This window comes from Theobroma cacao, chromosome 1, assembly GCF_053813885.1.
Source record: "Theobroma cacao isolate CCN51 chromosome 1, ASM5381388v1, whole genome shotgun sequence".
NCBI classification, from domain to species: Eukaryota; Viridiplantae; Streptophyta; class Magnoliopsida; order Malvales; family Malvaceae; genus Theobroma; species Theobroma cacao.
The window spans coordinates 12240341-12253056 of NC_142639.1; the positions used below are offsets into that span (position 1 = coordinate 12240341).

The 12716-nt window shown below is 34.1% G+C and overlaps 2 protein-coding genes across 2 annotated transcripts; both read left to right on the plus strand.

Annotated features, from left to right (window-relative positions):
* The first annotated feature begins 33 nt into the window (after positions 1-33).
* Positions 34-5380, plus strand: LOC18612366 (zinc finger CCCH domain-containing protein 3). Its single transcript, XM_007049135.3, has 7 exons — positions 34-517; positions 914-1083; positions 1241-1294; positions 2346-2462; positions 2537-2833; positions 4337-4612; positions 4800-5380. Exons 1-7 carry the CDS (start codon positions 454-456, stop codon positions 5136-5138), a joined length of 1317 nt encoding a protein of 438 aa, XP_007049197.2. The 5' UTR covers positions 34-453; the 3' UTR covers positions 5139-5380.
* A 1614-nt stretch (positions 5381-6994) lies between these two features.
* LOC18612367 (triacylglycerol lipase-like protein) lies at positions 6995-11096 on the plus strand. The gene is made up of 5 exons (XM_007049137.3): positions 6995-7275; positions 7517-7589; positions 8672-8736; positions 9324-9433; positions 10494-11096. Exons 1-5 carry the CDS (start codon positions 7159-7161, stop codon positions 10747-10749), a joined length of 621 nt encoding a protein of 206 aa, XP_007049199.2. The 5' UTR covers positions 6995-7158; the 3' UTR covers positions 10750-11096.
* Positions 11097-12716: the final 1620 nt, after the last annotated feature.

Consider the following 12716-nt stretch of genomic DNA (forward strand, 5'->3'; position numbering starts at 1 on the left):
GGTGGACGAGCACAGAAGCTCACTGGCAAGCCTTTGAAAAATTTTACAATTTCTGGTTTTCACATTAAGAGAGAGAGAGAGAGAGAGAGAGAGAGAGAGAGAGAGAGAGAGATCGGAAATTTCCCCTTGCATCAAAAAGAATTTTATTTTATTTTTTTAAAATCAAATTGGAATATTTTGTAGGATTTCACTTTTTCATTCTTTATAAACTCTTTCTTAGTTTCCCCGAGAAAAAAAAAAAGAGAAATTTCTCTCTCATTGCACTCTCTTGATCATCACCATCATTTTACTTAATATCAAACGGAAATCTTCTTTTTTTTTTTCAGAAAATCGAACAAAATTTGCTTTGATTTATATTAAGAAATTGAAGAATTGTTTTTTTTTGTGGATTTTGATTGTTTTGATCAGAAAGTAAGAAACGTTTACATAAAAATTCTGTGTCCACCGCCACCGATGCCGGATAATCGGCAAGTTCAGAACAATGCTGTGTCGAATCAATCAGCTGATAACATTGAAGGTAGCACCGATTCTTTGTACACTCTCTGTTAGCTCAATTATACAAAGATCTGATGCCACTTTATATTTTTCTTTGTTTTTTTTTTAAGAACTAGTTCGTTGTGATCATTTTCCACTGTGCTCAATGTTTTAAATACTTGTAAAAATGGTAAATTTATATTAATTAAATGAAAAGAACGAGTAACTTTCTATATTTTAAGTTGCAAAGTTTTTTTTTAATTGCAGCTTTTAAAAATTGTTTTTTTTTGTTGTAATTTATAGTCGTATTAGATTTAGTTACAGAGTTTGTTATTTCGGTTGTTAAATTGATGGCTTATTTGGTGCAATCAAATTATAATTTTTTTCTCTGGGGTTCGAATTTTGTTTATTTGGGGATTTTTTTTCCCAATGTTTCCAGAAGCAATTTTGCGGTTGAAAATTAATGATAATAATCAAGAGGTGGGTTTTTCTAAGTCAACCGCGTACCCTGATCGTCCTGGTGAACCGGATTGTTCTTATTATTTAAGGACTGGATTATGTGGTTATGGAACTAACTGTCGATTCAATCATCCGACTTATGCTGCCCAGGTAATCAAGTTCTATTTTTTATTTTTTTTTAAAAATGAATAGCATTAAGTGACTGATCATGTTCAGATGTAAAATAAGTGGATTTGAATTCTTGCGTTTAGAATATGTTATGAAGTGACTCTGTGTTGTAGAGGTTGATTATTGTGATTTGTTACAGGGTGGCCAATATAGAGAAGAACTCCCTGAGAGAGTTGGACAGCCAGACTGTGGGGTATAAATTCTTTCTCATTTAAGATTAGTGGATTACTATAGTTTACAATATTGCCTTATATGTAGATGTTTGTGTTTCCATAATTCCATTTGCTGCTGAATATGGTTTTTTTTTACTCTTACTGAGATAAGAAAAGGCAACTAATGCGGCTCATTTATGGGAATAGATGTTATTGAATGAAAAACAAGTTTTTGGGTAAATGAATAATGAATGGTTCATTTCTTGATCTATAATATATTTAGTAGACATGAGTCATGACTGCGTGTGCAAGAATGTAAACATAATATATAGCAAAATTCAGTTTCCTGATTATGCTGGTCACCTTTTAGCTGTTTCTTTTATTATTGATTATGTAATTCAATATCGGCGACACTGTTTCACCAGTGGGCAGCGGGGACTATGCTTTTATTTGCAGCGCAAAGTTCTTCATTGAAAGTTCTGTCACATGTTTAAAAATCTGTAGAAAATGTATGTTTTATTAATTTGTTAAGGTGCATGTTATGAAACTTTTAAGAAACATATTTGCTAGAACAAGTCTTACTTGTGTGCATATCCAAACATGTGCATGTAACTGATAAAATGACGTAGAATATGTGTTTCATCTTTGATTTTTTTTTTTCTTTTCTTTTTCTTCCAATCACTACTTTTTGATTGTTTATTTAGATCAAGTCTTGCTCCTTATATAACTTCTTTGGATTCCTATAAACCACACGCAACCAGGTGACTTACAATTCTTTAGATTTTTGGGCCTGAGTCCGGAAGTTTATTTATTTATTTCTTTAAAATTTGTTTGGAAAGAAAAAGCATATGATAGATTATTTTTTTTCTCTATAGTGTACTAATGTTTCCTGTTAACCTAGTGAAGTGACGCATAACTCTTTATCGAGGGAAAACTGATGTTGATATAGCTTAGGATCACGGTTGATTTGGTTGATCTAGTGCTTAACTATTTGACATCATGTTGATGCTGTCTCTTTTTTGTTTGTGATCAGAAAGTGTTTCTTGTGGAAAGTTTTTTAATTTAGAGATTTTCTTTGAACCTGCTGTGCAGTACTTTCTAAAGACAGGAACTTGCAAATATGGACCAACATGTAAATATCATCATCCAAAGGACAGGAATGGTGCTGGACCTGTTACATTTAACATTGTTGGTCTTCCCATGCGTCAGGTGCTTTCTTTTTCTCTTTCTTTGATGTTCTGACTTGACCATGTATTGTCTCATGCTGACGCTGTATATATCAGGATGAAAAACCATGTCCTTATTACATGCGCACTGGATCATGCAAGTTTGGAGTTGCATGCAAGTTCCATCATCCCCAGCCTCCATCAGCTAGTGCTGGCTTACCTGTAAATGGACCTGTGTCATCATCAATTTTGCCACCATCAGGTGTACCATATGCTGGTGGATTACCCACTTGGTCATTACCTCGGGCACCGTATGTTTCTGGCCCACGTTTACAAGGTCCCCAAAGCTACATGCCTGTTGTTGTTTCTCCTTCCCAAAGCATAATACCTGCGCATGGCTGGAGCACCTACATGGTGAGTGAATACCTCTTATGTTGAGTAATGTCTATCTGAATTTCTGGCTCCAGTATAACGTGGTCAATTAAATCTAATATCTGCAAGGTGTTCTCCTTCCAGGGTGTTTTTTCTGGCAGAGTAAAACATAAAGTATATTGGAATGATTTTGAAAATAGTGAAATTTAAAGATTGTCACTCGTCCAAAAGCAAGCCACATTGATATAAGTTTCTCTGCAAGTGTGAACATTGCTTTGATCTCCTTGACTTTTGATTAACTGTACCTTCAAATTGCTAAATTTCATGTTGAGTTTTCAATTCACTGGATAGAAGAATAATGTGATAAGAACAGAGCCCTTGCATTTTTAGATAATAACATGATATGGGCTTGATTATTAAGAACTGGTTTATGAACATTCTTCTAAGATCTGAAGGGCAAGTCCCCAAGGGTTTTCTGCATGTTTTTCAGAAAGACTTATGATCTGCTTTTTCTTCTTATCTGCTGACACCATTTTATCATTTTTTTTTCTAAGGACTTGATGTGCATTTATATCTGTTGTCTGTTTGTAACATTGTAATTGGGTAATAATTGAAATTTCTATTTTCATGGTTTGACAAACATCCTTAATAGAGATCTGTAGCATTGACAATGTCCTTTGCAAACAGTTATTAATGGTTAGTTCATTGACTGGATCTTGCTGGAAGATACTGTCATTGGAGATGCTATGATAAATTACCTGGTCTTGACTCTATTCTTTATATAGAATTCACTTACTATTAGACACATTGTTTTCTTTTGCATGAGTACGACTTTAAGACACCTTAGATGTCTTTATGTTTGTTCAATTGTTCTTTGAGGCGCTTGCTGAGCAAGTCTGAAAAGGCGTGCTTTTGTTATGTTTACCATCGCTAGGAAATGGAGTGGTTTACTTTCTCTTCCTTTTTAGTCTAGTACACCAGAAATGATTAACTGTGTTGCTCATGCAAATGACTGCTGTCTAAAACAAACTTAACTGTGTTTTATATGTGTTAATTAGTATTATTTGTTCCACAACTTTATTGTCTATATCCATATATTTTGCACATGCATGTCATTCACCTGTCTATTTGTGGAGATTACTGAAGGTCTCTAGAGGCGGTTCATGGTAGCTTATGTATACTTGCTGCAATTATATTGTGTAATTGCCTGTTCATTATGGCTTGTTTTATAATAGGGTTCAAATTGTAAGGATGAACATAAGAGAGCCAGTCAAAACTTTGTCATGACTTTGATACTTTGAAGTGGTATGCAATTGATTGCAACATTCTGATCCCACATAGAGTTGCCTATATGCTTTTTATTGCCTTGACATATGTATTCGACCACATCCTGGAACTACAATGCCTTACACAACATGTTTGGGTATTTCTAATTTTGTTTATCGGTTTTGATAAAAAAATGTTCATAGGTAGCTCTTGTGTTGATTGGAACTTCTTTTTCTATATCTCATCTTTTTCCTCTTTTCTTATTTTAATTCTGATCAGGGAAATATGAGCTCTGTATCTTCTACTGGTATTCTTGGATCCAATTTTGCTTACAACTCAATGAATCCCGCTGAGTCAGGTTCTAGTGGACAGGTGTTCTTGTCATCAACATCTGCTTCAAATTTCCCTGAAAGACCTGATCAACCAGAATGTCGGTATTATATGAACACCGGTACTTGCAAATACGGATCTGATTGCAAGTACCATCATCCGAAGGAAAGGATTGCAAATTCTGCGGTAAATAATATCGGCCCACTGGGGCTTCCTTCAAGACCTGTAAGTTTCCTGTTTGTCTGACACCTGGTCAGGTATTTAACTAAATATGCATTTGGGTGAATGAGTTTGGCTGAAGGAATTTATATGGCCATTTCTAATGATTTCATCACTCATAATTAGTTTGCTCATTTTGTTTTTCTTTTTGCAAAATGATTACGCTAATTGTTCCCTGTTCTTCTATATGTAGGGGCAAGCTGTATGTTCTAGCTACACTATGTATGGGCTCTGCAAATATGGTCCAACTTGCAGATTTGATCACCCTTATGTGGGATATCCTTACAATTATGGCCTAAGCCTGCCTTTATCTGTGTTTGATACGTCTCTCCTAACATATCAAAGAATATCACCAACAGCCCATACGTCTGAAGCTCCCCTGTCATCAAAGCTTCCTGATTGGGCACGGAATACTGATTCTGTGAGCAAGAAACATCAGAACTTGGAGACAAAGAATTCAGATGATCCACCTGAACAGGCTGCTTCTCCACCACATTCTTTGCAGAGTTCTTCAAAAGCCTCACATGATTAAACTGATTTAATCAGTCATTTTGTTGTCTTTTGAGTTGTCTTTTTTTTTTTTTTTTAATTTGTACCCTTGAAGGAGACTTGGATGATATGTACCTCCTGCACCCCTTTCACCTGTGATCTGGCAGAGTGTTATAGGTTGTTTGGAGATTTGCTATGAGCAAAATGCTGGGGGGCAGGAAGGCATTTTTTTGTGGTGAATAAAATGCAGGTGAAAAGTTGTAAGGTCCTTTTCCTTTCTTGGAACTCATCTCCTACTCAGGATGAATGCTTTTATGTTAATAGAGTCACTAGAATGTTTTAGTTTGATATGGTTGTGAGTCTTACATGGTAAGCACTTGGCAGCTCAGGTCCAATTGAACAAGTAGAAGAACTATTTCTGGTTCGATGGGTTTATGCATTCCCAATAGAGTGGGGATGGGATAGATATGCATCCTTTAGTCTACTGCATCATACTTTCATACGTGTGTTTCACCATCAACTTTTGCAACATTTGCATTCGTATCTATAGAGCATAGAAGTCGATTTAGAAAGATATGCACTTTAGTCTATAGGAGCCTGGAATTCTTGACAAGGCAGATTAATATGTGCAAGAACTGAGTTCAGATTTGTGTTGAGCTAGGTCGATGCAGGCTTTGATTTATGTCAAGTTTGAGAACAACGGTAGTGATATCTTCAACTTGTTAGATTCATTAGGAACTATACAGATTCCGAGTAAAGAAAAGAAGGTAGAAATTTAGAAGCCACCGTTCTGCTAGAGAGACGAAAGATGTTGAGGAATATAGAATTGATTGTCACAGAACTTAAACTTAAACTCATGTCATTTAAACTTTAAAAATAAAATTTAAGTAAATTTATAAATTACGGATTCACATTTTTAACTTAAAAAGATATATGTGATAAGTTGTGAAAGATTTATATTTATATATTCAAGATTTACTTCATTTCTTGACATTTTATCTCATCCAATTGCGTTATGTTTTTATTGTATTGACTCGTTACTCATAGAAGAGAGGGATTCATACATAAGGATCTATTTCAATCTTTTTATTTTTCATGAGAGTCTCACATTAGAGAAGATTCGAGTCTATTATGATATTAAATATTACGAATTGAAATTTAAGCTAATCTCGTATGATTTTAAACTCTAAAAATATAATTTAACTAAATTTATAAATCATAGATTCACGTTAATATTTAAAATTCACTTATTTTTTTATTAATGTGAAATGCATAGCACTGCTGCTCAATCAACTTAAATGCATTGAATACAATAGGCTTAAAAAAGGCACACCTCATCTTCATAATAAGATTTCTCAAGTTTAATTGAAGGATAAGCAGCCCAAGACATTTCTTTTCCACAAATTACACTTTGGACGCACTAATTTTCGTTTTGTTTTTTATTCAAAACAAAACCTACTAGTGCAATTCTTTATTTTTTATATAAATAAATATTATGTGTAAATAAACTTTCAAAAATATTTTAAAAATTATTGAACTTAAAGCATACACTAAAATTGTTAGACTTAGTTTTGCTAGCTATTCAAATTCGATAGAATGCGTAAATTTTAAATTTTTGAATATACAAAAAAACTAAAAATTTAAGATAGCTCAAATTATAAAGATAGATTTTTTTTTTTGTTTGGTACAATAGAAAGTTGCACGATTTAAGTAAAAAAAATACATTAGTAATATTCCTCTAATGCATGAAAAAGAAAAAAAGAAGTTGAGACCTAATGGTTTTTCTTTTTTTTGCCAATAAGATCTAACGGTTTAGAAGTGACAATACTACGACATCAATTAATCTACGGCTTGAAAAAAAAGGTTGGAAAGTGAGAATATTTGCCAAAAGTATCTGTAATGCTGGAAATATTCTGAGAAGAAAAGAAAGAGCAAGTCCTGGGAAAACCTTTTCTCAGTTTTCCCTCTCAGAAAACTTTCGTGTTTATTCTTTTTATCTAAACTCGGTAAAATCTAAATAAGTCGTCAAAGTCAACTCAGCGGAGTCTCACGTAGAATGAACTATGCATCGATTAAGAAGCAGAGGCACCTCGCTTCTAGGTTCTATGGCAGTTCCCCACTTGAAGAGAAAAGCCCTTAATTCTTGGGCTGCTGTTCAAGATACCTACTTCTCCACCAAGGCACCTCCTCTTCCCAATTTTCATCTTCTTTTTCTAGTGTCACTTGATGGGAATTCATTCAGTTTAATTTATATGGGAAACGAGTAATCTTTTCTGATATTCAAGCTAAAATTATCGTATTTCTCTATTTTTTCTTACTATAAATTCAATTTGATTTTTGTTTGTACAAATTTATGGGGTTTTGTTTAGTGGCGATTGTTTTCCTTGTTACAGTTAGTGATGACTGATTTTAATGGTATAGGATACATTTGAGAGGCATAAGGTGGTATTTACAGTAGGAACTTCTATAGCTTCAGTTGCTACAGCATGGTTTGGTGAGTTTCTCTTCCATTGTATTTCCCTTTGCAGTTCCATTTTACTTTTTTTGATTTGATTCTAAATACAACATTGCATTTCTCTTTTCTGTCATTGAAATATAAATTTACTGCTTCAGTTTTTGTTGAATCATCATTGTCGAGCTTTTCTATTTAGATCATACCCACTAATTCCCTGGACTTCATTTTAATCAGGTTAAGTAGCAACTTTTTCTAAACCAAGGCTAAACTTCTCAATTTAATTCCATTACCATATTTAGCAGGTTTTGGACTTGATCTTCTCTTAAGTCTTTAGCATTAGCTTTGCAGCTTTACTAATTGGTTTTTCCATCCCTCCTGACAGAAGGTTTTATTGGTTAAAAGGAAAGAAGCAAATTGCGTTGGGATTGCTATAGTAGAATTTAGTGGACATTGTAATGGCTTAACAAATTTTTGAAAATTGATCTATGGTGGATTGATGTGATTCTGCACTCACTGCTCACAACTGAATTGCTGATTTTAAGTTGCAACACTCATTTTATTTTGCTTGCCTTTTCAAAACTATAAATGCACTTGTGTCTCAAAGTTGGTCAGTTTTGTTGATATTTTGTAGAATTTGGCTCTTGGCTGAGGGGTTCTGGTTTTTTATTATTAATTTATTAAATTATTGTTGGTTGTTTTGTTGTTATTTTGTAGAATACCAAAATATTTTTATTATAGAATTTATTTGAGCTTAAGTGCATAAGAATTGGTTTGCTTAAAAGAAGCATTCAGATTATTATTATCATTACCATAATTATTATTATTTTAAAAAAGATTGGCTGAGAGGATTAAACCCTTAAAACTTTACATGTTGGAGCTCCATGTTTCAGTTAAGTCTTGTGGGAGCTCCTATAGGATTTGCTTGAGCATAAGTGAATAAGAATTGGTTTGCTAAAAAAAGCATAAAGCCATTTGAAGTTTTGGCATTTTTGAAGGCGTCTCTTTGGGATTGTCTTGGAGGTCTGATGTTGTGGTTTCTAGCTCCATGTTCTTGCTATTGACAGTTTCATTTATGTGCTAGGGCTGGGCATCTAACAAGAAACATATTAATGTTGGTACAGGGTACTCTTTACGGCATTATCATGAAACAAAAGTTGATCAAAGGCTTGAATCAATTGAGAAAGCTGTGAGTATTCTTTTCATTGCCTTAGATCTTTAGTACCATGCACATATTAGTTTTTGAGTCAACTTTTGGATCCAATTAGTAGATATACTCTAATATTGTTTTCTTAGCCTTAAACTTGGATCCTAAATTGAGGGAATAAATTGGACACTTGTAGTCTTGGACTATTTTAAATGACTCAGGCTCTCTGACCTTGGAGTCGAGTTGTTTTGAATTGAGCTTGCTAGGCATGACATTTTTATTATTCTTTCAAAATGTATTTCCAAATGGATATTGATTAATTGTTGCTTCCCTATAAGCTATACTTGCACTTTTTACTGCAATGGGTTGTCATATATCTTGTTTTCTCCTTCCTTTGGTTAAAAAAGTTTGAGGTAAATGATTCTGGTCACGTGTAAAAACCTGATGCTAATGGGTTGTTTATCTCCCTTCCTTTATTGGTTTCACTGTAGCGAGATAGAACCTGCTGTTTGTTTGCTTGAGGGATTGTCAAACCTTTTCTTGCAATATTGTACTCTCTGCCCCCTAATTCTTCTTACTTACCCTTTTCACGTTTACATATGAATGTGCTGCTTTTTATCTTGTGACAGATGCAAAACAATTATCATCTTGAGCACACAGACATCAAAAAACTTGTTGACCCAGGGCCTTCCAAGACTGCTGCTTGGGTTGCAACGGCTGGAACTGCTCTTGTTGTTGGGTATGTTCACAATGGTTAATGTATTCTTAATGAATTATAGCATTTTTTAAACTCTGATTACAATGTGTTTAATTAATAGGAGAGAAGAGAAAAGAATAGAAATGATGAGATGTTTTGGTGTGCAGTTTAATTTTCTCTTGCTGAACGGATAATAGATAAGGGATCAAGAGTGAAATTTAATGATTTTACAATAATAGCATTTGTGGCACGTGTTCTATGAAAAGATTTAATCAATAAATTATATTTTAGAACTTATAAAATTAGCTAGTTTCATTGCTCTCCAAGTATCTCCACTTTTGGAGATATAAAAAGTGCACCATGGGAGAAATTTCTCCTCTTTGTTTTATTTATCTCCAACCTTTCCATCTGGCTTGATTTCTAAAGATCAAAGTGGTTCAATTTTGTTTTTAATTCGAGTGGGTTTTTGGAGCCTTTCTAACATCAAGAGAAAATGATAACCTTTATAATTTTGCAATGTTTGAAAAAGTTATGGCCAAAATGCAGTGAGTTGGAAAAAAACACTGCAGAAGGACAAAGAGTTAATGTACTTGTCATAAAGTCAGAAGTGGCAGTAACTGGAGGTAATATGATATAAAGTTGCTAACTTTTTTCTTGCAAAGAATACTAAACAGACATCTTACAATTTAATTAATATGAAATACCTTAAGGAATGTCCATTGAGGCAGATTACAGACATGATAGCCGAGGATAAATGGTTTTTGATAGAGTTAACTTATGGATTTTGGCAGATTTAGGAAGTAGTAAGAATGTGGTTGAGTTGATTTTTGTAAGAATGCATGTCGAGGTGAATCTCTCCTCATCATCTGCCAATGCGAAGGTTGCCTTGTCTCTTGATTGAAAAAATCAATTTAAGAAATCATGAGGAGACTGGTTAAAACATCTTATTGAATCCTAATGTTCTTAGCTGCACTTTTAATTGGTGCATACTTTCCCCTGTAACTGAAAAAATCCCCTCATTAATATGCTTTCGACTTTCCAGTTTGCAAGGCCCATAGATGACATTTGCGTTGGTTCTTTGCCTTTATTTGCTTAACTGCAGATATGGCTTGGGTTGGCGAGGTGGAACATGGTATGCAAATAGAAAGTTCAGAAAGGAGCAGTTGAAACTACTAGGGCAGATAAAACCTAAAAGATGGGAATTGCTGGGACAAATAAAACCTAGAGGGTGGCAACTCCGGTTCCTTAAATCATCAGCAAGATCCCCAGGGCCAGAAAGTACATTGAAAGCATCTGAAAAGATGCTAAAGAATGCTCCTGCCTCGTGCAATTCTGTGGAAGCCAATCAATCATGTTAACACTCACAATCATGACAGCAACTGTTAGAGATTTTTGCCCAATATAAAAGAAAAAGAAACTATTACTGGCAGTCTTACACCCGATAAGATTGTTTTGTCTATAATATCATTCTTTTGTCGGAATAGAAATTCATAGTTTCTTCTGCTGCTTTCTCACTTTAGATGGATCATTCTGGGACTCCATTTATGTTCTTAGTGCAATTTTCTTTCGAGTGAAGTGATTGGGGATCTATGCATGCCCCCTAGGCTCCTATACAGAGTCTTTTCGGGATGTTGCTTATGCACTCTCAGGGCAATTTTGTCACTATTTAGTTTTTCGTCGTATGGGACAAAAATTTGCTTTGGAACCTTTGGTGTCAATTTAGGATTGATAGTTATTATTGTTGTTATTTTACAAAATAACTCTGTTCCGTTGTCTCGTCATAACTGAAGATGACTAAGGTTGCAGCTCAAGCCATGCAAGGAGAGTGGCAAGGCTGGAGTAGTTACTACAAAGTAAGATAAAGTGAATGCTCCTGTTGTCTCATCATCTTAGAATTTGAGTTGAATATCGAACAAGATTTTACATTGATACAAATTCTACCAAAACATTGATTTTAAACAAATCCTCATTACACACAGTCAAATCAATCCTAACTTTATTACGTGATTCATACGATATAACCAATACCTATGTGCTGCCAAACCAACTTCACCCTTGTTCACTTCCAGTTGATCTAACTTTTTTTTCCAGCAGGAATTTTCTCCCACTTCTTCAGCATTCAGAGATCATATGAACTGATAAAATTGAAATCTTTTGTGTTTTTCAACTAATCTCCGACGGATGAATCTGCCACTCTCAGACCTTGCCGTGTGTGAATTGTTAACAAACTAATATTGCACTCCACGTACGTTGGGACATGTTACACTGCCAAAAAAATTGTGTCATTCACCTTGAGTTAAAGTTGGTTTCAGCACCATTGAATTACTTTTAAAAAGTCGTTAGAACACCGTTGGATTAATTGAGAATTACTCCACCTGCAACAAAGATCTTGTCATAGCTCAATATATATACAGCAACAATTCTTTCGAACCGTCGTTTTTTCATCACTACTCACGCCTATGATCGCATCATGATAATTTTAAATGTTATGTGACAAAAGCATGTTAATGAGGCAGAGATTTCCATCCATTCTGGGATTATAACAAGTCAGAGTTGCATTAGTTATGGCATGTAAGATGTGTAAATGTTTCCTTTGGAGTCAGGAAATTTGAATAAAATCGCAAGCATAACTTGAGGATAGCAGTCAAAAAACCACACGTTTAATCGATGACGAGCTTGTAACATTCAAGACTTTGATTTCATATGAACATAATTATTTTATTTGATATATTAATTTTTTTTATCTCATCTGAAAATAATTATTTTAGAGTGCTTTTCATAAATGGGCCTGAGACATAAAGTGTTTTTAAGAATTGTTCTCCCTATAATTTTATTTGTTTTTAGCTAAGAGAAAAAAAAATTGGACAAAATTGTCCTTAATGAAACCAACCCATTCGCTAGGCTCCGCACCTCAACCCGAAACTTATTAACGGGTCAAGTATGTTTAAGTTTACGTCTCAAACTGACTCATATTTTTTGAGCTTTCCTCACCAGACTCTTCATCTCTAGAGTATTTCTTATCAGAAAGAAAAATGTTTAAGTATTTTGAGCATTTTGAAGTAGTTTTTGATACATGAAAAAAACCTGTGAGCATTTTTAAACATTTTAGAGTGATTTTTGATATATGAAAAAAACACTTTCGAACATTTTGAGCATTCATATTTGTTAATTATGTTGTTAAATAGAAGATGGTGTATCGTTTGAAGTTGTTGATCTTGTTAAATGAAATTCAGTAGTTTTGGTGATTTTTGAGAATTATGTGACTAGTTTTTAAGCATTGCGTGACTGACTTTGGGCATTGCGTGACTAGTTTCTGATAAGGCAT